The sequence below is a fragment of the Arachis hypogaea genome, chromosome 13 (genome assembly GCF_003086295.3).
Source record: "Arachis hypogaea cultivar Tifrunner chromosome 13, arahy.Tifrunner.gnm2.J5K5, whole genome shotgun sequence".
Classification (NCBI taxonomy): domain Eukaryota; kingdom Viridiplantae; phylum Streptophyta; class Magnoliopsida; order Fabales; family Fabaceae; genus Arachis; species Arachis hypogaea.
Genome location: NC_092048.1, coordinates 123,509,734 through 123,537,607, shown reverse-complemented (window position 1 = coordinate 123,537,607; position 27,874 = coordinate 123,509,734). Strand labels below are relative to the sequence as shown.

Below are 27,874 nucleotides of genomic sequence, written 5' to 3'. Positions count from 1 at the left end.
AAATTGTGTAATTGATTCTGTGTTTAAATCATGTTGTTCTGTTATTGACTTGTGTTGTTTTTAAATTCTATTTCCATGGGATTGATTCCTACCTTTGATGAGTTGCTTCCTGGCATAGATCACAGGTTCTATGTCAGGCACTTATATAGCAATTTCAGAAAAAGGTTCCCAGGTATTCAGCTGAAAATGATGATGTGGAAGGCTGTAAAGGCAACATATGTCCAGGAGTGGGAGAGAAGGATGAAGGATATTCAGATGGTTTATCAAGGAGCTTATAATCATCTCATGGAGATCCCTGCTAAGTATTGGAGCAAGTCTAGGTTTAATTGTTTACCTAGATGTGATGCACTTGTAAACAACATGTGTGAGTGTTTTATCTAGAGAGAAACCCATAGTGTCTATGTTAGAAGATATTAGGGTTTATCTAATGAATAGGTGGGCCAACAACAAACAAAGTATAATTGCATATGCTGGAGAAATTTTGCCAAAAATAAACAAGAAAATTGAAAGAGAGTTTGATAAGGGTGGAGAGTGGTTGGCCATCTATGCGGGTAGGGATAAGTATGAGGTGTCCAGCAGCCAGGCTAATAGAGACAAATTTGTTGTGGACTTAAAGAACCATGAGTGTTCTTGTAGAAAGTTTCAACTAACAGGTTACCCTTGTGAGCATACTATGAGTTGCATTAGGAAAATGTGTTTAGATGTTAAGAACTATGTGAACTATGTGGACTGCTATCAGCATGTAATCTATCCTGTGAATGGACCAAATCTCTAGGACCGGACTCAGAATGATGATGTGCTGCCACCAGTGTTTAGGAAACCAATAGGGCGCCCAAAATTAAGTAGGAACAAGATTGGTGATGAGTCATGCAACAATGGCCCACTGTCTAAATTATCCAGGGCTGGACAATAACAAAAATGCTCCTACTGTTTTACACTTGGTCACAACAAAAGAACATGCCCTAGAAAATGTAAGGTGCATGCCTCGGCAAAAAAGGTAAATTTGTTTATATCAATTTAGATTACCCTTGTATAGATTGAAGATAATTCCTTATATAAGATTATTTATTACCAATTTGTTGAATCCAATCTTTTGATGTCACTGTTTGTTGTTACTGGTTGTAGCATAATGCAACTCCACAGGCCAAGAAGAGTGCTGGCACAACTAGGACTCTAAACCCCAGCAAGAATGCAGCAAAGACAACAACAAAAGCAGCAACAAAACTTCAGCCAAAGAGGAAGAGCAATACATAAGTTGGAGGGACCCAACAGTCACAAACCTCCTCCAAGAGAGCTAAATACAGCAGCAGTGTTAGTCAACCAGCCATCCACAGCAACAGTTACTAGCCCATCAAGATGGACCTTGAAGTACATGGTCAAAACACCACCTAGGGCTTGGAAAGCATTGTGATGAATTTATAGTAGATTTTAATGTTTACCTTATGTTTTATAATGAAAGTGGCAATGACCAATGGCTGATGTCCCTGTAATACTTTAGACAGCCTACTTTAAGACTTCTAGTTTCATGTTGATATCTTTTGTGTTGTTATCTTTTGATGGTTATCTTTAAGACTTGTTTGGATATTGTAATGGTTAAAAGAAGCTACTTTAAGACTTCTCCATTATCAATGGTTAAAATGAATTTTCAGGAGTATAGTTATGTGAATTGGCAACTTAAGCCTTCTATTTATTGGTTGATAAACTGTTACAATGCCAAATAATGTATGTCAAAATACAAGAACTCATAGTTTTTCATTTCACTCAATACTTGATAATGTTTACAGCACATACCTTTACACATACAACTTCCAATTTGTCATCCCCTAACACATCACTGTTATCATCCTAACTATATGTCAATTTTTTCATTCCACTAAACATTTGACATTCACTCCAAACTAGGGACAACAAGAGCAAAATAAATAAAGATAATTGTTAACCCCCTAAACCTCAATTAAATCGATCATATAACAGCAGCCCAGCCATTATCCATCCAAGAATTTCAACAGCAAGTGCCAGTGCAAATTTTCTTTCAGCTTTCTGTAGATTTTCCTTCAACACACTTGCTTTATTCTTCAGTCTTTGAATTTGTAGGTCTTGCCCTTCAGGCTCTTCCCAAGAAAAATAATCATATTCTTATCCGATCTGTTCTCAAACAAACCAAAAGGAAGACACCAAATAGTTCAAACCCTCCAAACACTAACACCCAATGCTATTTTGAAACAAGAGACTGCAAAGAGGAGACTCACCTTATAGTTGACGATCCACAGAATCTTCTTCCTAGGTTCTCCGCTGTAGATGATGTCCGCAACACTGGTCTCTCCCCACAAAAGCATGTCCTCCTTCTCCCACGACTCTTGCTGCTGCTACACGAACCTTGAGAAGACGCCTGAAGAGCTATTCTCAGAAGACAAAGAACATCAATTTTGGGGGATACGACGTTAAATATTTCACTCCCACTTAACGGCAGGACTTGATTGATGCAAATAAAAACTATTTTGGACGTAAATAGGACACTTTAAACGTTGGGGACTAAAATAGAATTCACCCCAAACGTTGGGAACCAATTTAGTACTTTACCCATAAATATTTAATGGTACGGTATTGTATAATCTTGAATAATTCGTCACTAATCTGAGTTTCATTTAAGAGGTTATTGTTAGTTTTTTGATAAACCACTTAATTAAACCAAATTGATTTTTAACCGAATGTTTCTAATAACAAGCCAAACTTTATTTGCAAATACGTTCGAAATTCTTATCTTTTGTTAAGATATCTCTATTCACTACAAAAAAATGCTGACTACCGTCGAATTTATCATCGAATTTAGTGTCGTAGAATAGCGGCGGATTTACCGGTAGTAACGGAGTCAAATTCATAATGTTAAGTAATTCCCAGCGGATTTTGGTTTTCGATGATAAATTCGTCGGTAATATTTGGAGGGAAACAAAAATAAATTGATGCGTCCTTTAGGGTCGGATTTACTGTCGAAAAAATCCGATAGTAACCCTACTTAATGAAACGCTGTGTTTTGATGACCCGCAATGGTTTACCGTTGGATTTTTTCGACAATAAATCTGACCCTAAAGGGCCGTAAATTCAAAACACGAACCCTCTTTCCCTTCATTCAAATTTCACTCTCTCTCTTACTCATCCATTTCCTCCCCTCTCCCCAACATCACCATCTGTCGCCACCGAAACCACCACCATTACAGCCTCCTCTCCGTCACCGTCAATACACCACCGAGACCTCTCCCTTATTCTTCTTCTCCCTCTTCTCTCATTTTCATTTCACCATTAATCTTCTCCCTTCTTGGAACCACCGTGCCGAACCACAGAGCCACCACCGGCGAGCCATCAAGCCACGGTTATCCCCGCAGGTAGCCCAGCTTCTCTGCGAGTCAATCCTTCAGCATAGTAGAATAGGGAATCCCCTGTCCCAGTCTCCTGGCGATCGTTGTTTGCAGCTTCTCGCTCCGGCAACAACCCTCTCTTCCCTCTCCTCCGTTTCATTTGTTACCCTGCATCACAGTTTTTTATTAAACTCTATTTTTTAAATTCTGTTTAGTCAGTATTAGTTCATTAGTTTGATTTTAGTTAGTTTAGTTAGATTTAATTTTCTATTTTAATGGATTTTAGATTGTTAAGATAGGTTAGGTGTAGATTACTTGGTTTTGAGATTGCTGAAAGTGGTGGGATTGTCTGATTATGTTGATTCGATGTGTTACGACTGATTTCACCGAGATATGGCTATTGGAATTGCTGGATTCTACTTGATTGCTGCTTGTTTTTGTGTTAACTGTTGCTGGTGTGCTTGTTGATTTGGAATTTGGATTGTATATTGATGCTTGGTATTGATTTTTGCTTGTTTGATTAATTTGGCACGCCAAGTGTTTGATAATATGCCTCAAAGAGTTATAAATGAAAATTTGGTTTAATCTTCAAAAATTAACGCTTGATTTTACATGATTAGTGTTATTATGCACTGATGTGAATGTGAATGTTTCTAATTTACCAAGTTTAGTTTGATATGATGGATTGCTCGAGATGTTATTTCTCATTAATTGAGTTTTGAGTATATGTGTTATGTAGAATTGCCATGATTGGATTATTTGAAAATTGAATTTCACTCACAATATCAAATACTCTAAAACTCTTCTTTTGCATAATCCATCACATTACATCAATTCTTGAATGGCCTAAGTGATTATTGAGCTTTTCATTGATTGTTTTCTTATTTTTAACTCGCAAATGTTTTGAATTATTCATTATTTTCTTAGGCACACTAATTGAGTTGAATTTGAACTTTGATAAGTGTTTGGATTATTAGACTGAATTGTTGAATATTGTTGCTGGAGTTGTTTGAAATTGTCTAAATTATGTCGATTCACTATGTTACGGCTGTTTTTGCTCTTTACAGACATGACAACAGATAGAGGTGTTTCGGATCATGCTACTGGTCATGGTCATAGTCGTGGTAGAGGAAGGGTTTCTTCCAGTACTCCCGAAAATTCTGGATCCTCTCCCTCTTCTCCCACTACCCCGGCGACTTCACAGGTTGTGTGTTTATCGGACCAGCCGTTCATCATGGTCCTTAACCCCAACTACATCCCTCCATCTACGACGACGATGCCGCCTCTGTCTACTCAAAAGCCCAATGCCACGGCGACGCCACCTCTAGCGACGAACACTGCGACCCTCGAATCCTTTCACAGAAGTGAGCCAGCTAATGCCCTTCCACCACCTCCCATCGTACAGTTGACGATTTGACCTGATGGTAGAATAGGGTAAGTATCATTTTAAGTGTTCTATATGTTGAAAGTGTCTAACTATTGATTCTAGTTTAGTGGATTTAGGGTTGTAGGTTTGAACTACTGAAAGTTATTGGTATATCGTGATTAGTTATTCTTGATAGTTGATTCTAGTTTTAGTGGATTTAGGGTTGTATGTTTGAATTCATGACAGTGTTTCATATTTCCTTATTATTGAATTGCTAAAAGTGTCTGAATATTGATTCTAATTTAGTGGACTTATGGATGTTGATTCTTGATTATTGCCTGTTGTTCATTGATTGTTGACATTCAGTGGCACACAAACAGTGCCGCCTTCTGTGCCACCTCAGCAGGACCACGGGAACAACGACTAATGACTACCAAAATTTTTAGTGATTAGGGCTTCATTTTATTATTTCATTATATTTATTTGATTTATTTGACTTTTTGTTTATTTGAACATTTGATACTTAATATTACATAATTGATTTCTGTTATTTATAAATTGACCATTAATTGTGTAAAAATTAAATTTAAATAAAAAAATTTAAAATTACAAAAATTACATCACATTTTTTTAAAAAATTGACATTACCGTCGGAATTATCAAGGAAATAATCCGACGGTAATAGTGTAGGAAACAACATATCGTGGTGCTAACATTACCGTCGAAAAAATTCGCCGGTAACCAAATGATTTTTCGGATAGGTAATCCGTCACAGAACCAACGGCAGTTACCATTGGACGAAAAAATCTGACGGTAACGATTTACCAGCGAGGTTTATACCGTCTAATTCCTTCTGACGATAAATGCGACGGTAACTTAATTACCGTCGGACACTACAAGAAAAAAGCTGAGTACCATCGAATTTACCGTCGTCCTGGAGTTAACGGTATAAATGGCACCAGAAACTATCCACCAACGAATTATTTTCGTCCGACACTAATTACCGGTAAATTTTACGTCAATTTTTAAAAAGGATATGTTAATACTGAGTTGATGATTGTTGTTAGATTAATCCGACAGTAACTTTGGCGGGATTTCACTTGTTTAGGCACTAAGTTACCGTCGGATTTGTCTGCTGGTAAATACGTCGGTAGTTTTTTAATTATTTTTTTGGCACAGTTAAGCCACAATTAATAGTCAAATTAAAACTCTTGTTAACAAAATTATTAGCAGAAATCTAAAATTAGTAGAAATTAACAAGGGCTTCAGCTGTTGCTTGCATTACTGCTGCCATATTGCCCAAGGCAGTCATGAAGTCTACAGGGTTAGGAGTATTCCCTGACGCTTCAGGCATAGCATTGCCTATTCTGCCTCTCCCTTGCACGCGTCCGCGTCTGCGAGTCGACATCTGGTCCCTATACACACCAAACAAGTGATATCAAGTTGATCAGTCTCAATATCGCAAGTTCAGTGATTTAAGTCCCAAATGCATGCTCATGAACGTTTATGCCACATATATCAGTTAGATATCCTACTAGCACATAGACACATACACAGAGAATGCACAGAAGCACAATCAGTCCGTCCTCAGGCTCTATAGGAACGAACTGCTCTGATACCATAATGTAACACCCTACTACATAGAGTTTTACGCTTAAGTCGTAGAACAGAGGTAGTGTGGTGTTATGGAACTCTTTAAAATAAAATATATACATATAATGGTGGAAAAGATAATATACTAGGAGCCTTGAAAAGCGGGTAAAACAAATTCGCAAAATGAAAAGCGCAATGCTCGAAGAATAGGATTACTTGCGTGCTAAGAAACCTAATAGGAAAAGATAAAGATAATAAAGAGAGTAAAGGAAAGCCAAGGAAAGAGCATAACTAGCTCCTGACTCAACCTGCGAAGCCAAGGCTGGCCGGATAATATATATATATATATCCCAAAATACTCAAAACTCAAAATAAGGTCATAGCTCTCCCTTAACCTCTATGAGAAACAAAATAAACAAGTTTATTGGAGAGCAAGCTAAGTACATAGGTACATAGATATACAATCATAAAGCCCAAAATAACCCAGAGACTACTCCTTTTCAAGATCCAGACGCCTAGCGAGGAGCCTCTCGACCTGCATCTGAAAACAACAACACAGTATGGGATGAGAACCGAAGGTTCTCAGCATGGTAAAGGTGCCACGTGTATAATAAATAAGGTCCTGTGAATGCCAGAGGCAATCCTAGAACTCCGTCGTACAATTGTAAAACTTAATCACTAAACCGAAGCCATAAATAAGGGTAGGTAATCTAGACCTTCCTAGACTTGCTCAATTTTAAAGCTAACATAACACCAAACCACTGCACTCTTTCCTCCATCCCTCCGTTATCCATAATTTAGCAGAGACAAGCAACCAAAACAAGTTCACGCACAAGTAATAAGCAGATAGTGCAAATAGCAAGTATAGCAGATAGCAGGAGGTATATATTCAATTAGGCAAACCCAAGAAATGCATAGCAATCAAAACAAACAAATGCACATGATGCATGCCTGTCCTATGGCTGATGAAGCTCATCTGTCGGTTATCCAGCCAACTCGACAAGTCTGAAAACCTTAGACTATCCCCCGTCGCGCATCCCCATGAGTCTATGCATAGATTTCACATTCAATTATCATTCAAACCACTCAATGGGGGCTATTCATACTCGGGAATTTATACGTGCTCGGTCACCCTTACGACGTAGGGTCAACAGAGTATCAAGTTTCGACCTAGAACACGTGGTGGCAAGCCACGGTTCTTACCTAGGAAAATTCGTGTCTCAGATATCATTATTCATAAGCCATTTTACTTTCATAATCAATATATAATCATTTATCAAGCCATGGCATTAAACTTCATTTAACATCCTCATCTCCTTCATATAACTCATCATTTTACCTCTTACTTCACCCCCAAGTTAGCTTATTTTCCTAACTTCAACTAGCTACTGGACTTAGTACTATACCTTAAGTCTAAAAGGGAGAAAGTGGAGGCTTAGAAGTGAAAATCTGATTTAAAATGTTAAAATCCAGTTTTGCAGCAAATAGGGGTCACGTACGCATGGGCCACGCGTACACGTGGAAGAGTGAAAAAGTAGCACGCGCGCGCATTCTCTTCCATGCGTACGCGTAGGTGAGAACCACTTGTCACGCGTACGCGTGGGTCATGCGTACGCGTGGACATGCAGGTTGGCTCATCACGCGCACGCTTGGCTACTCGTGCATGCATAGTTAAAAATATCACACCACGCGTATGCGTGGGCCACGCGTACGCGTGGATGTACGTTTTCCAAAAATTGCTACAAACCATTTTAACACCTGCATAACACAGTTTTATACACCAATTTTTTGTCGTCCATAACTTCCTCTACAAAATTCCGTTTTTCACAAAATTGATATCGTTTAAAAGCTTGAAAAACCATCTTTTAGTTGAAACAAACCACATTTCCACCCAAAGTTTGAGGAGCAAACTATAGACCTCTAAAGTTCATCAAAAACCACTTTTACCAATTTACACCCAAACCTCATTTTCAGCACATTCATATTCCTTACCAACAAAACATGTATCTTCATCAAATATCAAGTTTTATTTCATTAACAACCATTCCTAAATTACCTTTAACTAATTCAACAAGCCATAACCACCAATATATATATATATATATATATATATATCAACATGTATCACATATATGAGCAACCCTTCATTAACATATATCAATCCTTCACATATATTAACCCTTCAACACATATATCAACCCCTTTATTAACATATATCAACCAAATTCCATTAACATACATCCACATCATCATCAACCCTTCATGAATAATTCCAAGAACACATATTTAATACCAACAACTCATGATCATAAATTCCAACACTAGCTCAATTTCAAGAACACATATTCAATGACTTCAACAACTCATGCTCATAAATTCCAATACAAGTACAACCATACATTTATCCAACATCTTCACAAAGCTAATCATTTAATATATTTAACCATTTCACCTTAACCTATGGTTCTCTAGCCTAAGTTTTTACAACACCTTAAATGTTAAACGCACGAAACCTAAACCATACCTTGGCCGATCACTTTATTCAATCCAAGGCAGCCTCACAAGCTACAAAACAGCCCCTCAAGCTCAAAGAACCCAGCCACAATCTTAGCTTTAATCACCACCAAGCCTCCAAATGCTCACTTTTCAATTCCAACACATGTATATAAACTTAATTCACACCTAATACACATATATTTTCCAAATTCAGATTTTACCTAATGGAATCAAAATTAGATTAGGGTTTAGGTGATCCTTACCACACCCATACGCGTAGTAACTCAAACCCAATAAGCTCCACAAGCTAAATTGAACTTAAAATACCAAATTGGGCAAGATTTCATCACAAGGGCTCAATTTCACAATAAGAAAGGGAATAGAGATTCTGGAATGAATATGGAGCTTACTGGTGAAATTGATCCGACAGAAATGTAGAGCTGGACGCGTGGCCGCAAATGGTGCGGCGATTGGAGCTCAAACGGGGAAGTTGTGGTGGTTGGAGTGTTTGATGAGGGTTAGGGAACTCTCTTCCTCCCCCCTTCTGTTTGGCGTTGCTGAAGCTAGATGAGGAAGAAGAATCTGCTGCTTCTTTTAAGTTATGGGTCCAATTGGACCTATGGGTCCGGTTTGGGTCCCAGTTCAACCGGTTTGGCCCTTCCAGTCCAATTTTGGGCAAATTTTTTGAAATTGGTATCAAAATTCTCGTTTTGAGGAGCTCTATCCTATTTTGATATTAGTTTTGTATTTTTAATTTTTCTAATTAAAATTCAATTTATTGACTAATTATTTACCAATTTTAGCGGGGTTTACATTAGTGATGTTCGTTAGACGGTGACACTTGAACCCCTCATCATTCCTAAAATAGGCCTCTAGTTCCTTCTTAATGGCTGGAAAAATCCACAATGTTAGGTGGTCGCACCCCTTACGAATGTCACTGATCATCTGCTGAAGTCGTTTAGCTGCCTGGTGGTCGTAGATCTTCTTGATCATGAGATTATGCTCCACATCCCATATGAATTTTAACTGCACAAAGTGATTCAACAACATTAGTTAGTCAGAATAAAATATAGTTCAATTACATATAGTTAATTAATTCAGCATTATTGGGTTCATACCGTCCACTTCTGAAACCATCGATCTTTAGTCTCAGCTGGGATCTAGGTATAGGTCGGCCACGGAAGACCTCGGAGATCTCTCGTGTGCAAGCATTGGGGTTTGGTGTTAACCTATCAGAGAAAAAGCCTAACATTAACGAACACATAGAAATGCATAAACTTAATATTAACAAATTTAAGATTAAAAAGTTGTATGTACTCACGCCTGCATGCCATCAGGTCAAATTCTCAGCTTACGGATGATGGTGGAGGGGCATCCTGCTGAGGGGCACTGAAGAAATCACCCACCATGGGCTATATCGATGGATCTATAGAGGGCGTAGTAAAAGGAGGCACATAGTTCGAGTTTGGGACCATGATGAACTGTTGGTCCGCTAGACCCGCCTACAACGTCACAGGGGGCAACGGGGTAGTGGGGTAGAAGGTGAAGACTGAATAATCGTAGGGGATCCAATAGAAACTCTCCCTCTACCATGACCACGAGACCCACTCGGTCTACCTCTGCTACCTGTTGTCATGTCTGCAAAAATAATGTATTATTAACACTAATCAACACATATTAACTCTACGAATCGTTCAACGAAACTCCCCAAAAAATTGGACATAACCTTCCCTAAAATTGGACATATAATCATCACCTTTACGGTTCCCACAAATCCAACTAATCTCAACCCTCAACATCAGTCAACACACAATAAATTTCATAAGAATTAAACTCAACTAAACAAGAAGCCTTCATGATTCAAATCCAAAGCAATAAGATGTAACATGCATAAATCCAATGCAAAAGTAATATGAAAAACTTGAAGTAGATTAACAAAAAGCAAAATTGATTATTGAATAATTAATCAAACCATAAAACTAATTATTAAATATTAACAGATCCTATGCCATAAATAATTAGAGAATTGAATAAAAGCTTATGAATCAGAACTATCTAATATAAGTGTGCATCAATTGTTTCTGTTCCCATCTTCAGTTATTCTTCCCATAACCTTAAGAAATATAATATGACAAAATTAGCCATAACCCAAAAAATGGATGATAAACTCATATTTTATGATATATTTTATGCCTAATTTAAGTGATTTATTCAATCCTTCACTCACTTATTCATATAAATTGCATGGTTTTACTTTCACTTCCCTATTATGTGATGTATGTGAAAAACATGTTTCTTATGCTTTAAAAAAATAATTATTTTAATGATCCCTTTTATTTCCATTCGATGTCGTGATTCGTGTGTTGAGTAATTTCAGATCTTCTAAGGCAGGAATGACTTAAAGGATGGAAAGGAAACATACAAAAATGGAAGGAAAGCATAAAACGGAGTTTTTGGAGAAACTGGCAGTGACGCAATCGCATGGACGACGCGGCCACATGCCAGCGCAAAATGGCAGTGACGCGACCGCGTGATTGACGCGATCGCGCGCCTTAAGCGAAAAGCATATGATGCAGACGCATGACCAAAGCGACCGCGTGATAAGGAAAACTCCAGATGACGCGACTGTGTGACCCACGCGGACGCGTGACAGAGGTCACGCACCAGAAATTACAGAAAACGCTCCTAGCGATTTCTGAAGCCCTTTTGGCCCAAATCCAAGTCCAGAAAGTACAGATCAGAGGTTATGAAGTGGGGGAATGTATCCATTCAGAAGGGGAGTCTCCATTTAGTTACTTTTCATGATTTAGATGTAGTTTTGAGGGAGAGGTTCTCTCCTCTCTCTTTTAGGATTTAGAATTAGGATTTCTTTTACTTTCAGGATTATCTCTTTTATCAAGTTCAATATTCCTTTTTATTTATTTTCTCAATTTAATTTATGAATTCTTCTATGTTACAGATTATTCTTTGAATTAATGTTATTTGAGGTATTTCATTTCATTATTGCTCTCTTTTATTTAAATTATGGTTGCTTCCAATCTGAAGACATTTTTATTCCAGTAGATTTACTTTTCCCCTTTTGGTCTTGGTTAAGAAATCAGTAACTCAGGATTTATCAAACTCAACATGATTGATAATTGTTATCTTTGCTAATTGAATTGAACTTCAATAATCCCAATCTTTTCTTAGGAATTAACTAGGATCTGAAGATCAAACTAATTAGTCGCTTGATCTTCCTTTGCTTTAAGTAAATGTTAACTAAGTGAAATTAAGATTCAACTTTCATCATCATTGATAAGGATAACTAGGATAGGACTTCCAATTTCTCTTACCTTGCCAAAAGTTTATTTTACAGTATTTATTTATTTTACTTGCCATTTAAATTACTATGAATTCTCACCCCTCTTGCTTTGAGTTTGGTTCTAATATTGTTGAAAGGAGTGAAAGCTATAACAGGAACATGCATCAAGGTCAGAGCAATCAAAGATGGATAGAGCCAAGAGGATCTGATCAACCCTTTAGGCAACAACACCCTCCAAGATATCATGGACAAAGACCATTCCACAATGCATACCAAACCAATAGACATGGTGGACAACCTTGTAGTTACCAACAAGCCCCACCCTATGCTTATAGGCCATCCTCTCAACATAACTTCGAACCACCACACTCACAAGCTCCTTTTCACCATTCACCACCATATGATCCTCATTTACCCCAATTCCAACCCAATTACTCCCAAACACTACCACTTCCCCATGTACCACGTCCAAATCCATCACCCCGAGAATCAGAGGTTCGCCTCAAGAAAATAGTAGATCAACTTCAAACAACTCTTCATCAACTGGAGCAAGCAGTAAGTCAATTATCTTCTAGACGTTCAAACATTCAAGGGTCTCCCACAGCCCCATGTGGACAATCTAATGAAGAGCGTAGTATGAAGGAGATACTAGAAACTCTAGTGGACAGAACAGAGCGTAACTTCGTACTGGAACAAGTAGAGGAAGCTGACATTATAAAAGAAGAAGAGTTGGTTGAAGACTTAAGAGACGCTAAACTTTCATAGAAATCCAGAATTGTGGAAAATTCTTTCAAGGACGTTACAATTGATGCTAAGGAGGATAGTGCACAACTCCCAAAGCAAGTCTTTTATGAAGAACTAGACGGAATAATCCAAGAAGCAAGTTTCCTTGATGATGATAATCTCAAGTCAAGTTCTCCTAGTAATGAACTTGCATCCGCAAGTGAATTCTCTGAGATCGAAGAATCTTCTCCAAATGAATACGAAGATGATGCGGAGGTAGATTTCTCTCAACCTCCCGTTTATGACTTAAGTGACGAGGAAGACATGGAAGGATTTGATCAGGACATGGATGCATTTGAAGAAGTCTGCAAGGAAGTGAAGAAATTCATAGAAGAGCACAAGGGAGTAGAACTTACAGAACCACTGGAAACACCTATCACAAGGCCATTACCACCCAATACAAGCTTCAAGTGGGTAGAATCCTTAACCTTTAACTTTATTTTTCCACTTGAATATGGGTTGCTTGAAACAGATGGCCAGCTTAGAGCTCTCTGCGACTTTAAGAGTAAGAGGGAAATGGCTCGTACTCAGAGCTGGTGCACAAGGTTCAATAAGGTTCCACGCTTCAACTCGAAGTGCACGGATTGGCATCATGATCAATCGATTGGATCTCGGAAAACGTTTGGTCATCTTGGTGAGAATCTAATTTTTAAACCGCCCGAATGGAAAAATATAGATCAAGACAAAGGCGGATTTAAGAGCAAAGTTTGGGATCCTGGAATCTATTCTGCCATTCGTCACCCCGGGAGCCTGAGAATCTATTTGAAGCTGCTCAGAAGCTTTACATGCCTAGTTTGGGACCCCGGAGGATATTGGCATTCCAAGCATTGGTGGAGATTTCTGGATGAATTTAAGCATAAGCCGCCATAACAGGAAGCTCATCCAACGTCCAACTTAAGGACTTTAACTAAAAGTGCTAGGTGGGAGACAACCCACCATGGTATGGTCGTTTCTCTTTCAGTTTTATTTCGTGTTATTTGTTTTTATTTCTTTTCAATTGAAGTTGAATATTATTCACTCACATTGCATATTTCTTAATTGCATACCTGCATAAAAAAAAAAAGAAAGGGCGCGCGACGCGACCGCATCACTCATGCGATCGCGTCAGTTGCGAACAATACTCCCCACATGTCCGCGTCATTCACGCGGCCGTGTGATCTGGAAATCGACGTAAGGATCCAACGCCCAGAAAGTTGGACTAGAATCGTGCAGTTGTTGTGCGTTTCACACAGAACGGCCCACGCAGTCGCGTCACTTGCACAACACCCCAAGGGAGACAGAGAGTTGCGCTAAAACGACGCTGGAATTGTGCGTTTAGCACAATTTCCAACGACGCGGTCGCATGCCTCACGCGACCGCATCATTCATCCTTTTACCCATTCCATGCGATCGCATCACTCATGCGATCACGTCAACCCCTATTCCACCCTATCCACGCAACCGCGTGCCCCACGCGATCGCGTGGATTCAAATTTATTAACCCCCTGTGAAGCGAACCCTACCCCATCGCGCCCCCCAACCCCTTTCTTCTTCCTCTTCTATGCAACCCTTGCTGCTCCTCCACCACCCGCGCCACCCAAAGCCACCGCACCACTGCCAACCACCCAGACCCCACCGCAACGCCACCCCCTCTCCTTTCTCTCTTTTTTTTTCTTCTTCTCTCCTCTTCTTCCCTCCACCACTCTTGCCCCCCCCCCCCCCCCGCGACCACCACCCCCACCGCGCCGCCGTCCCCGCCGCGCCTCCACCCACCACCCACCACCCACGCCCCCCTTCCCTTTCCCCCTTTTAACCCCTACCCCCATTAACCTACCCGAACACCCCCTGCCTCCGAACAACCACTGCCGCGCCAACCACCCTCAACTGCCGCGTCAGCCGCCACCACCACCACCCCCCAGCCATCTCTCTGCCCCCACTTTCATTCATACGCCTACCAGGTTCCGCCGAACGCCACCCTTCTTTCAATTCCTAGTTAATTACATATTTTTCTGTTTATGTTCATAATTAGGCTAGTTAGATATGCATGTTGTAGTGGATTCTAGGTGGTTAGGTAGCCTAGGATGTGGTTAGTGGATTTAGGCCTGATTAATTGCGCTGTTCATGCTACTTGCTTTATACTTTTCGCAATTCTGCTGTTACTGTGCTCTACGTATTGTTCATATGATGTTCTTACTATTCGTGCTGCTATTGCGAATGTTCTTTCTTGTTCATTTCTATTTGCAGTTTATTTTAACTTATATGAACTATTCTGTTGCTGTTTATTTTCCGGGAACATCCAATTTTAACCAGAATGCTGCCCAATTTTCTGTAAACTGTTTTGTTTCCATTCATGTCTTGGTTTTGGCACTTTGAACCCTGCTTTACTCTGCTTCTACCAAACCAATCCATGAATACCAGGGCAAGCTTTCTTATTCTTTTTGATTTCCTAGTTCCTAATCTGCATTTTTGATGTTTAGATTCCAATTTTTGCTATTTCTATTTCTATCTGAATCATCATCAACCTGTTTCCCTTGTTTGGATATGAGTTAACTGTAGCTTCTAATTGTGAATACTTGTTACTTAGAAAATGATCATCATGCCACTTACTCTGACCTTCTTTTTACTAACTCACTGATTTCAACTTCCTTACCTCTTTTTCATTCCTAACCTACTTACCTTTCGAAACATCTCTTCTGGTTTTTCACTATTCTCTTTAACCCTCTAACCAAGGCATGTTGATAATTTTTCCTAATTAACACGACTTCTAATACATTTTGGATTGTGAATTTTTCCTCTCGGACTTTTAACTCCTATACAATCCTTAATGCACATTTACTTAACTCATTTTCATTACTCTACTGCTCATTTGCCACTATGTGCTTATTTTTGTGATTTGCCTACTTGTTTTCTTATTTTTTATTATATCATTGATTTCTGTTTTTCAGGATGTCTGACACCCAAAGAAAAGGAAAAGGAAAGGCAACAACTGGCAAACGTAAAAGAGGGGAATCCTCTATGTCCATCCTGGACATCATGCATGATGACTCCTGGCGGGAGAAACACTTTACCCCGCAGGAGAAGGCTGACCAGCTACTCCCTGCTACTGATCCCATCAAGTTTGCAAACAGATACCGCGAGCTAAAGTATCCGGTGTTTGCAACCTCCAGGAACCTGTACCTGGAGCGAACTCTGAAAATCCCGGAAGAACTCCAGCAATACACCTCTGATCAGATCAAACAAAGAGGCTGGTTCTTCCTGGAGAGAAACCTGACTGAGGTCAATGCTTCTTGGGTAAGAGAGTTTTACTGCAATTACTTCAAAACTTCCCTAGATGCAGTGAACCTAAGAGGGAAGCAGATACTGGTCACTGAAGAGGCCATTGAGGATATTCTGAAGCTTTTGCCTAAATCTGATCAGCCAGATGGTTATCAAAAGGCTGAGGAGGACATGTGCTTCATGAAGTTTGACTGAGATGCCGTCAAGGCAAGGATAGCCCTTGACCCGACTGTTCCATGGGTCATGGGTCAAAACACCACCATGCCTAAGGGAATCAAGCGGATTTACTTAAATGATGAGGCTCGGCTATGGAATTAGATCCTGAGCAACTTTGTTATGCTGAGTACCCATGAGACGGAGCTACCTGCCGCTATGATCACCCTCCTATGGTGTGTGATGGAGGGTAAGGACCTGTACTTGCCACGCTTCATCCGGTACTACATGGCCAGGGTCCACATCCGAGGCACTCTCCCCTTTCCATATCTGATTACACAGCTAGGCCGTCGAGCTGACGTGCCTTGGGAGGATGCTGATGAGAAGCCACCTGCTGCAGAATGCAAGAAGATCATCCCTCACAGCAGGAACTTTCTGGTTTTGGGCCACAGACCTCCATTCCTCACAGCTCCTGGTGAGACAGCCACACCGTCTGCTGGCCCCTCTTCCTCTACAGCTACCCCAGCTACCCCTGCTACCACCACTGCACCTCCTCCTGCCTCAGAGTCGGTTTATCACCTAGTACACCGCCTGTTTCAGCAGCTAGACCAGATAGAGCGCCGCAACCGGCGCCGATATGAGAGATCTGAGCGTCGCAGCAAGCGATGCTATGAGCACCTAAAGTTGTTGATACGATCTGACGGTGACATCCCCTCCGAGCCTGACACACCATCAGAGCCATCTGAGGAGGAGGCGGATGAGCACGAGGAGGAGACCCATCCACAGAGAGAGACTGCGTAGGCAGGCCCGGAGCAGGCTGCGCCACAGCAGCAGGCCCCACCTCAGATTCAGGCTGCAGACCCAGAGATCCCTATTCAGTCAGCACCTCCTCTACAGCAGGCAGATCCTCAGACCACCACCACAGAGACTCCGGTTACCCATCCTTCCAGTGATGACACCCCTTCACACCCTGCTTGAGTGAGCATCAGGGACGATGCTTCATTTTAAGTGTGGGGAGGTCGCCATCTCTGGCGTATTTTTTTGGTGAACCACTACAGACTCTTTTACTTTATTTTGCTACTTTTCTATATTTTTCTTTTTTATTTTTTATCTTCTCAGTACTTATACATTGCTATTTTCATGTATTTTTACTATATTTATGCATGTTGCACTTTAGTTCATATTTTAGATAGTTAGTTTAGTTGCAATTCTAACTTATTAGTTATAGAATATGTGGATTAATTAGTATAGTTTACCCTTTTAGCATAAGATAACTTAGTTTAAATTGAAAATATAAAAAGGAAGTAGACTAGAGACTTTAACAGAATAAAAACAACCCACACCTTGTATATATAGCATTACATGTTAGTTAGTTAACAACATTTCATCAAGGAGAAACACTAAAACTTTAAAGCCACCTTAAGATTTACATTGAGAATAATGGGAACTCTTAATTTTTACTTGCTTGACATATATAACTAATATATGATTTTTGAGCTAGAGAACACACAGCTTGAGTTTTGAGCTTAATTGTATGGTTACATTTAAACCATAATATTTTATTTCTGTGTGTTTCGCCCTTCTTTTTATTCTGGTGTTCTTTACTTTGTTTTAATCTATATGTCCGATTATAGAATATAGATACATACCAAGAAAGTGATTGAGGCCATTGTTTAATTCTAGCTCACTTATCCCAAATTAGCCTACCTTTTACATCACCCTTGTTAGCCCCCTTGAGCCTTTAAATCCCCTCTTATTCTATAAATCGCAATACTAGCCTTAAGCAGAAAAACAAAATGAAAATCCCAAGTTGAATTCTTGGTTAGCTTAAGATGAAAAGTGTGTATTGTTTAAGTGTGAAAAACCTATTGGGAACATGGATGATAAAAACAAAGGGTAGAAAGTTAAAAAGAATAAAAATGTTTCAAAACAAAATAATTGGGAAACATGCTCATGTGAAATCAAGTAATTAAATTACCATGTGCATAAAAAAAATTTATTTTTCAGTATTTGAATAAAGGGGATGTAAAAGAATCCCCTAAATGCAGAATAAAGCAATGCACATGGAACAAAATTAAAAACTAATGCATGAGCATGTAACATCAAAAGTGGGAAATTTTGGTGAATAAGTAAAGAAATTCTTGCTTTACAAGGTATGTATGTTAGGTGAGATTTTAGACTAATCAAGAATTCACTTATTAGCTCACTTAGCCTTATACATATACCCTTGCAAAATGTGATGAATATTGAGCTCACTGCTTTCATCCTTTTTTCCATTACCTTCTCTACTTACTTTTATTAATTTTGGAGAGTGGGAACTACAAGCTTAGCTTGGGCTATTAAGGTACTAAACGATTTACTTAGAATCAACTAAGGAACCTCACTAATTTATTCATTTTCTATACCCATTTCCTTTGATCAAAGGTCCACCACTCAAAGTAAACAAATCATATATGCATTAACATATACAAATATTTTCATCACAATATTTTCTATTCTAAACCTTGCAACCTTATGTATATATGCTTTATTATTCAAAAACCATTAAAAATGGGAGAAACTTTTGCCTACACGCACATGAGCAACCGAGATTTAGTAGTATTCCAATTTTAATTTATGAACTTCTAACACAATTTCATGTGACATACACTTAGAGTTATCCTATTTGATAATCTTGTATTTTTTTTTTTTGTCATGCTTTGATAATTTTGTTTAATTTATCTAAATGATTAACGAAGACCATATGAAATTAAAAATTTTCATATATTGACCAAAAAGTATGTGTGACTTACAAACGGTCATTTGTCAAAGCATATTGCATTTCCAACACTCCAAAATTAAATAAGTTAACCAAATCACATTTTTTTTTATGAAAAATAGGTTAAAAATAAAACAAAAATTAAGCAAGAAAAAATTAACTAACTTGGACCTGGTAGACGACGACGAAGCTGGACCTGGCAGCGGATGATGAAGCTGGCGACGCGAAGAACTGCGCTTGTCGGCAGTGAGAAGAGCGGTGGCTACAACGGAGACTAGGGTTCACAATGGCGGCTGCAATGGAGACATTGCGGCGAATGGGAGGTGCAAGGAGAGGAGGGAGGTGGCGTCGGTGGCGGCGGCGATGGGGCTGACGGTGTCGGCGAGGTTCAGACACGACTAGAGAGAGAAAGGGAGAAGAGATGTTAGAGAGAGAGTAGTTTCGAATTAAAGGGGTAGAGGGGTTCGCACTTTGAATTTTAAGGCTCATTACCATCGGATTTACTGGCGGATCCGACGGTAACTCGTTGCAGATGACCGAAATGTAGCATTTCACTGAAATGGTTTTACCGGCAGATTGTTGTGACAGTAAATTTCACTCAACATTTCGTGCTTATTTCTCCCATTTTTCCTCCAAGTATTACCGGCGAATTTACCGTCGAAAATCAAAATCCGCCAGTAACGATTTGATCTAACGAATTTCATGTCAAAACCGTCTGTGAATTCGTCGGTAAAGCCAACGCTAATATGCGACGTTAAATCGACAGTAAATTCAACGGTACTTAACGTTTTTCTTGTTATAGAATTTTATTCCTCTTTTAAACGATAAATCCGACGGTACTCAACATTTTTCTTAAGATTTTGTCAATTTTCTTTTTTTTTTCTTAAGGCTTAATATTAAATTGAGTTAGTCGTTAGTATTAAGTCGAGTTAATCCTATATACACATCAAATATTGTCTAATATATACTTAGATAGATCACTTCACTCAGCTTATGTATTTAAAAAATAAAGTAATAGAGTAAATATAAGATGGCAAAAACTCATCACCACTACAAAGTTACTCACTCTTTAGTATTTAGTAGGAGTGGCAAACAGATTAACTCGTTCTACTCCACTACCCTACACTTTAATTTATAATATATATATCCTTCTCATTTTTGTTTCTATGTAATTTTATGATAAGTAATTAAAGAGTCTCATATTTCAAAATAGCTAGTTTATTATATTATATTTTGTTTGTTTTAATAATCCAAATAATAATTTTTTTTTATAGAGAATGGGACATAAAATTCAAAAAAAAAAAAAGACAGAAACTGTCCTAAAAAATGTAATCTTAACTAAGTCTGCATAAAAATTTAAAAAAATACATGAGAAAAAAATAACACTCCAATTAAAGTTTATATTCTTGCCATACTAATCTATATGCACAAGCATTCGCTTCTTAAAATTCATGATAAATATTCCAATTACGTAATCTATTGCAATATTCTTTAATAACCAAAATTAACGTTTTTATAGAGTGTAATTTGACAATTTTTTAAAGGTAATAGAGATTTACTATTATTTTAGAGTTTACTTCTATACAAATATTTATGTATTCAAGATTTATAGTCAAGTCCATATCTAACAAAATACTTCATAATTATGCTCTAGTTACCGTACAGTTACCTAAATTTGTACTATGACACTAAAAACTTACTTTCATGGTCTCTTAGATTTTGTTTAGATAGAAGGAAAGAAATAGAGAAAAAAAATAAAAAAGGAAGAAAAAAAAATTGAGTAGAATTTTATTTTTTTAAAATATGTTGAGATGAAAAAAAAATATATAATATTATAAAAAGATATTTTTATCTTTACATATTTTAAAATAATTAAAAATAGAAGATAATATTAGAATATTAATACTAAATATATTTTCCTTTCATTTTTCATCGAATATATGGAGGAAAAAAAATTTCAAGAGTTCTACCTACTTTTTTATATTATTCACTTTTTTTTTAATTTTTCTATTCAACCAACCCAAAAAAAATAACTATTTTTTTTATTTTTTTTTCTTTCGTCTCATTTTCACTTCAAATAAACACACCCAATAGACCTTCACAAATCATTTGACCCTCCTTTGTAATAGAGATATCCGAATTCAGCTTAATAAAGGAAGTGTTTGGGGAATCCGACAAATTTATTTTTCAGCAAATCACCCAACCCTTTTTCTTATCCAAATTATCTTCTCATGTAAAATTATACCTTTTAACTAAATGTACAGCCAAATAATAGATCTTATCTTTATCTACTGCCTTGTCTCTCTTAATAATAATAATAATAATAATAATAATAATAATAATAAGGGTAAAGTACTAAATTGGTACTTTAAGTTTGGGCGTAATTCTATTTTGGTTTTTAAGGTTTAAAATATTCTATTTGAATCCAAAAAAGTTTCATTTAGCATCAATTTAGTCTCACAGTGAGGTCAAAATTAAATAATTAACAAAATGTCCTACATACCAACAGTTCAAGAATAAAATCGATAATCTGGAGAACAAGTACAAGCTCCAGAGGCACAAAATCAACCATTGATGCATCAATACATTTATTTATCATTTTCTTTAGTTTTATAGAAAATATTTTATTTATATTATAAAAAAATAATAAATAAATGTATTGATGTATCAATGGTTAATTTTATGCCTCTGAAACTTGTACTTGTTCTTCAGATTATCGATTTTGTTCTTGTACTATTGTTATGTAGGACATTTTGTTAATTATTTAATTTTGACTTCAGTGTGGGATTAAATTGATGCTAAATGAAACTTTTTTGGATTCAAATAGAACACTTTAAACCTTAAGGACCAAAACAGAATTACGCCCAAATCTAGGAGACCAATTTAGTACTTTACCTTAATAATAATAATAATAATAATAATAATAATAATAAAGAAGAAGAAGAAGAAGAAGAGTGCATTTAACAAGCAACTAACCGCCTAAGGAAAGAGAAATTAAACCTTAGGTTGGAATTGAAAATCAAAATCTACAAGAGTTTCGCCACGCGGCTTATGCTATGCATAATATAATATAAATATAAAATAATGTATTAAATGTCAACTAAAAACATATATAATATCCATATATAAGCTAAGCTTTGCAACTCTATAAAAGCCGTCTCGTTGCTCCCATCTTCTTGTGAGTGTGTTGTTTTCAATTCTTGAATCATTATTTTATTGTCAACATGGAGGTTGAGAAGGCGTTATTAGTAGAGAAACCCATATTTATTGAACCAAGCATTATTGATAATGATGATTGGGTAGTTTCATCCAAATCAGAAACGAGTAACATTGATTTGTGCAACCATTTTGAAACCTTTAAGATGCTTGTAAAGATGGAACTACCATGTAATAATAATGAATCTGTTGAGGAAAAGCTTCGTTGGCTTAGATCTCAGATGATAGGTAACGCTGCTGAGTTCTATTCTCCATTTGGAAGAAGAGAACTTGTATATGCTGATCACACTGCTTCAGGTCGCAGCCTTCAATACAATGAAGATTTCATCATCAAACATGTTCTTCCTTTTTATGGTATGTATGTTCGCACAATTCCTTTCTATATATATGCACATCTATCGATCACTTAAATTAAAGAACCTGTATTTCATCAATCAACAATTTCTCAGAAAAAAAAAACATTAAATAAAATAACAATTTTCTTGCTTGAAATTATTAAACCCTAAGTCTATTTAAGTTATTTCATTTTAAATCTAAATTTTGTCATAAATCATATAAGTAAAATGATCGGGTCAAGTTGTTTTTATGTGAACAAAATAACTAAGAAGAAAATTTTAGGTGAATAAATTATTTTTTTTATTAAATTTAATTAATTTTTTTTCTTATGTCTTTTTTTTCGTTTTTCAACTAAAATTTTTAATTATCAATCTTAAAATTATTTGACTAAGATCACAAAATAAAAAATTATTAAATAGTTAAATTAATATATTTAATTAAATTATTATCTAATTAACTATTTTTATTAGGGTCTGGTCTGTTACGAAAATAATTTTTACGTGAGTAACTACTAATTAATAATTAAGTTAATAAAAGGTATGTTTATGAATATTTAATAACAATGGGGGTATTTAATTTGTGTGTATAGGCAATACTCACACGTGTGACAGTTATGTGGGAAGTAGAAGCACAAGAATTTTGCATGAAGCAAGCGAGTACATTAAGGAATGCTTAGGAGGTGGAGAAGAAAATGCAATCATATTCTGTGGTTCGGGGACAACCGCAGCCATCAAGAGGCTCCAAGAAGTAATGGGCATCGCGGTGCCCTCAATTCTGAGGGAAAGGGTGGTAAAGAGCCTCAGCAAAGAAGAAAGATGGGTTGTGTTTGTGGGACCCTACGAGCACCATTCCAACCTGCTTTCATGGCGGCAAAGCTTGGCCGAAGTAGTTGAGATTGGCCTCGATGATGAAGGCTTGCTAGACATGGATGCCCTTAAGCTACAACTTGAGGCCTACAAAAATACCAACAGACCCTTGTTGGGATCTTTCTCTGCTTGTAGCAATGTCACCGGGATAAACTCCGACACGCCAGCCATTGCTCGCCTTCTTCATCAATACAACGCCTTTGCATGCTTTGATTTTGCAGCAAGGTACGCAGTCTCTTCATATAAATACGATAGTTAAGATATGTAGATATATTATATTAAACAACATATTTTAATTAAATATGTGAAATTATCTAATTATTCGTAAATGAATGTATATAGTGGGCCATATGTGGAGATTTGCATGAGGAGAGAGAAGAGTAGGGATGATTGGTATGATGCAGTGTTCTTGAGTCCGCACAAGTTTGTTGGTGGTCCTGACACGCCGGGAATTCTCCTCATGAACAAGGCACTGTACAGGTTGAATTCTTCCCCACCCTCCATTTGTGGAGGTGGCACTGTGAATTATGTCAACGGCTTCGACGAGAAGGTATGTATAATTAAAAGTAAAATCATGACTCTCTTGCTCTTAAGTTTTAAAATATATTTATGTTCTAAACATATACATTAAGATTATAAAATAAAATTTTTTTATTAAAAATATAAAAAATTTAAATTTTTAATATATTTATTAAATAAAAATATTTAAAATTTTTTATTAATTATAAATTTATGATGTGTCTTTAACTAAATTTTATTTATTATTCATAATGGCAACCTGATCCACCGACGACGAACTTGATATGATTGGCCTAAATTAGAAATGAATAACACGTAAAGTGTCACGCTGTGTGTGTATTTATGGTTTTTCAATTAATGCTAGTATGGAGACCAAGCTGCGGTAGAGAAGGGGAGACGCCCTCACAATCAATGATAATATTATCAAGTCATTATCTTCGATTTTATCATCGTCAGAGATAAAATTATATTAACTTTAATAAGATGTATGGAGTAATTAAACACATAACTAGCTATAGCTAGCTGTGAGATTTTTTTAAATGTTAAATCTTATTTTATTTTCAAACCTTTTTTTTTTTCAAAACATTCTAAATTCCAGATTTGATTTACCAACCAAATAATAATATATTTAAAATCCAAACACGTTGAATGGGCTCTATATAACTCAATATATATCATGCCTGATAAATTGATAAGAGAAATAATGGAACTTTTCCTTTTCATGAAGTTATTCCAATATGCTTCCTAGCATATGATTGACAATTGAGGGTCAACGAAATTGATGCTTGCATGTCAACTAGTGTACAGTGTTTGTGTACAAATTGAATTTCTAATCTATTACTTAAAGTACCTATGACGTATAGATTCTCCTGAAATTGGTTATAATTGTTACTAATATGCTGTAAACACCAACTCGTTTCCACCATTTTACACTTAACATCATTTTCTCATGGTCAACTTTGAAATTTCATTATCAAGATATTTGAATACTACAGAGCTAGACAAATATTAAATGGAATATGATATTTAAATAGTATAGACACTCAACTTAGTTTAATCCAATAACTAAAATTGGGAAACTTTTGTATATAAAATAGATACTACACATAAATACGAAAATTGAAATGTAAAAAAATAGATATTATTATTGATGCAGGATACGTTATACTTGGAGAACATAGAAGAAAGGGAAAATGGGGGCACCCCTCCAATAATCCAAACAGTAAGAGCAGCCTTAGCATTTTGGGTGAAAGAATATATTGGCTACAAAGAGATTGAAATAAGGGAACAAATATACATTAACAGGGCACTTAAGAGGCTCATCTCAAACCCTAACATTAAGGTTTTGGGAAACAAAAGCACCAAAAGACAAGCTATTTTGTCCTTTGTGATTTATTCTACCTCCAATTCCTCATCAACATGTTGGGGCAACGATCAAAACCAAGAAAATAGTAATGAAGAGGAACTTAATTTGTGGGAAGAGATTGGGAACTACAAAAGGGGTAAATTACTTCATGGACCTTTTGTTGCAACATTGCTCAATGACCTATTTGGCATTCAAGCTCGTGGTGGGTGCGCTTGTGCTGGACCTTATGGCCACCATTTGCTCAATATCAACAAAACTCAATCTCTTGATGTTAGGTCAGCCATTCAACAGGTAAATAAATTAACATAACATTTAATTATTCCATTGATTCCTATAATTTTGCGAAATTTTTAATTAGATCTCTATATTTTTTTTCTTTTAATTGGGTTCTACACCAAATTTTTTTTTAATTAAATCCTTCTTAATAGTAATTAGTTTAATTGTATATGAATCTAATTAAAAAAATTTGGTGCAGGATCCAAATAAAAAAAAAAATGTAAGAACCTAATTAAAAAAAAAACTTAATGCAAAAACTCAATTAAAAAAATTATAAGAACCTAATTAAAAATCTACAAAATTATAAGAACTAACATATTAATTAAACCAAAATACTATTTGCACGTTAAAATTAACTATTAAAATTAGTTATTATATATATATATATATATATATATATATATATTAAAAGTGTATTTTGTATCTTAATATATATTTTATATTAATAATTAATTTTAATATATATCTAATATAATTAATAAATTAAACATATAAATATATTTTTATATTAAGTATCCACAAAAAAATATCTATTGATATAAATTAATTATTTGTATAAAATATATATATTAAAATATAAAATATACCAAAAAAAATGAGTTAAATAAAATATATATTTATATATAAATATATTGCGAATAATTTAGTAGTTGACTTTTATTTCATGTATTCATACATAACATTCTTTATTTCTTAAATCATTATATATTCTATATGCAGCACAAGAAATTTCCATACTTCATTTATTTATACTGATGGATATCATTATTATTGTGCCACATATTAAGGATTTTATTTATTAAAACCGTTGTTTGTTATACATTGATATATAGGGTTATGTTGGAATAAAACCTGGATGGACCAGAGTGAGTTTTCCCTATTACATGGACGAAGAGGATTTTGAGTTCATTCTAGCAGCCATAGAGTTTGTAGCCATGTATGGCCAACGGTTCCTTCCTCTTTACAGCTTCAACTTGAGAAATGGAAGATGGAGAGTAGTGAAGACTCAGGAACTTGGGGCTCTAATAAAGGAAAACAACAATAATAATAATTATTGCAACTATAGAAGAACTATGGAGGAAACAAGCGTTGAGTATGATAATGGGGTTAATAATAAGCAAGTTAGAATGTTGAGGAGAAAATCTTACCTTGACATGGCTAAGTATATCGCTACTCGCCTCCCAAAGTTCCCTTCTCAAACCATGCTAATGGAAAACGTAAATCCCAGTGCACTCCATTTTAGAATTTAATTAGCTTCACAATATCAACATATATTCGTTACATATATATTCAATTTTGTCATAGACTATAGTATTCGTTTCACATGTTAACCTAATAAGAATAATAAATAGTTATAGAAATAAAGAAATATTTTAATTAGCAGTTTATGTCTTTATGATAGTCATAAAAAATTGTAAAAATTTTATGTTAGTGATAGATTAATATAAGGGGAGTTCTATGGTGTGGATAGAAAAAAAAATCCACACCTATAGATATTATGTGGCAAGCCTCTTAGATGAACACGTTGTGCTTGGCCATAGTCAGGGGATTCAGTTGATGGGACACTCGGTCAGGGGTTTTGCAGTTGTACTGCAAAATTGTAGAAAAGTTAATCAGTATAATTAGATCCTAATTGTTTTTGGTAAGTTGGGGCTCTTGGGCAATTTTTTTTTTTTTTGTATGTGGCCATGAGTGGGTTTTTGGGTTTGGGTCACATTTTTTTATGCAAGTGCAGAATAAGTGGATAAAATTTAGTCACTGGTAACAATAAAAAGGAAGTGGGCTACAAATTTTGTTAGACTTGTCTGGGTTAACCGGTTTTTTAATTTCCAAGTGATATGGTTAAGGTTATGTAACTGTTCTTTTGTTAGATTGTATATTGTTAAATGGAGAAAAAAAAAAGGATGTAGTGCATTGTTTTGATATTTAACCTAAAAAAATAAATAAATAGATAAAAAAATATGTGAGGTATGTTACTAATGTGACAGTAAAATAATATTTAAGACAGAAAAAATATTTTTATTAATTTTTGAATGTTATCTTTTGTTATTGTTTTATTAGTAATTATTTATATAGCATAAATTTGCATAGTTTCAGTAAACTATAAAAATAAAAAATACCTTTTAAACATTATGTATCTGATATTAATAATGTAAATGAAAGCATTATGAGTACGCAATTTATTATAATATTTATGAAAGGCGGTAAAAAAAATAAATACAGATATTTAACATTTT

General features: G+C 36.1%; 1 protein-coding gene across 1 annotated transcript; it reads left to right on the top strand.

Annotated features, from left to right (window-relative positions):
* Positions 1–22,155: 22,155 nt before the first annotated feature.
* LOC112733105 (uncharacterized) lies at positions 22,156–27,020 on the top strand. The gene is made up of 5 exons (XM_025781979.3): positions 22,156–22,628; positions 23,200–23,701; positions 23,819–24,026; positions 25,152–25,652; positions 26,471–27,020. The coding sequence occupies exons 1-5, from the start codon at positions 22,283–22,285 to the stop codon at positions 26,885–26,887; spliced, it is 1,974 nt and encodes a 657-aa protein (XP_025637764.1). The 5' UTR covers positions 22,156–22,282; the 3' UTR covers positions 26,888–27,020.
* The last annotated feature ends 854 nt before the right edge of the window (positions 27,021–27,874 follow it).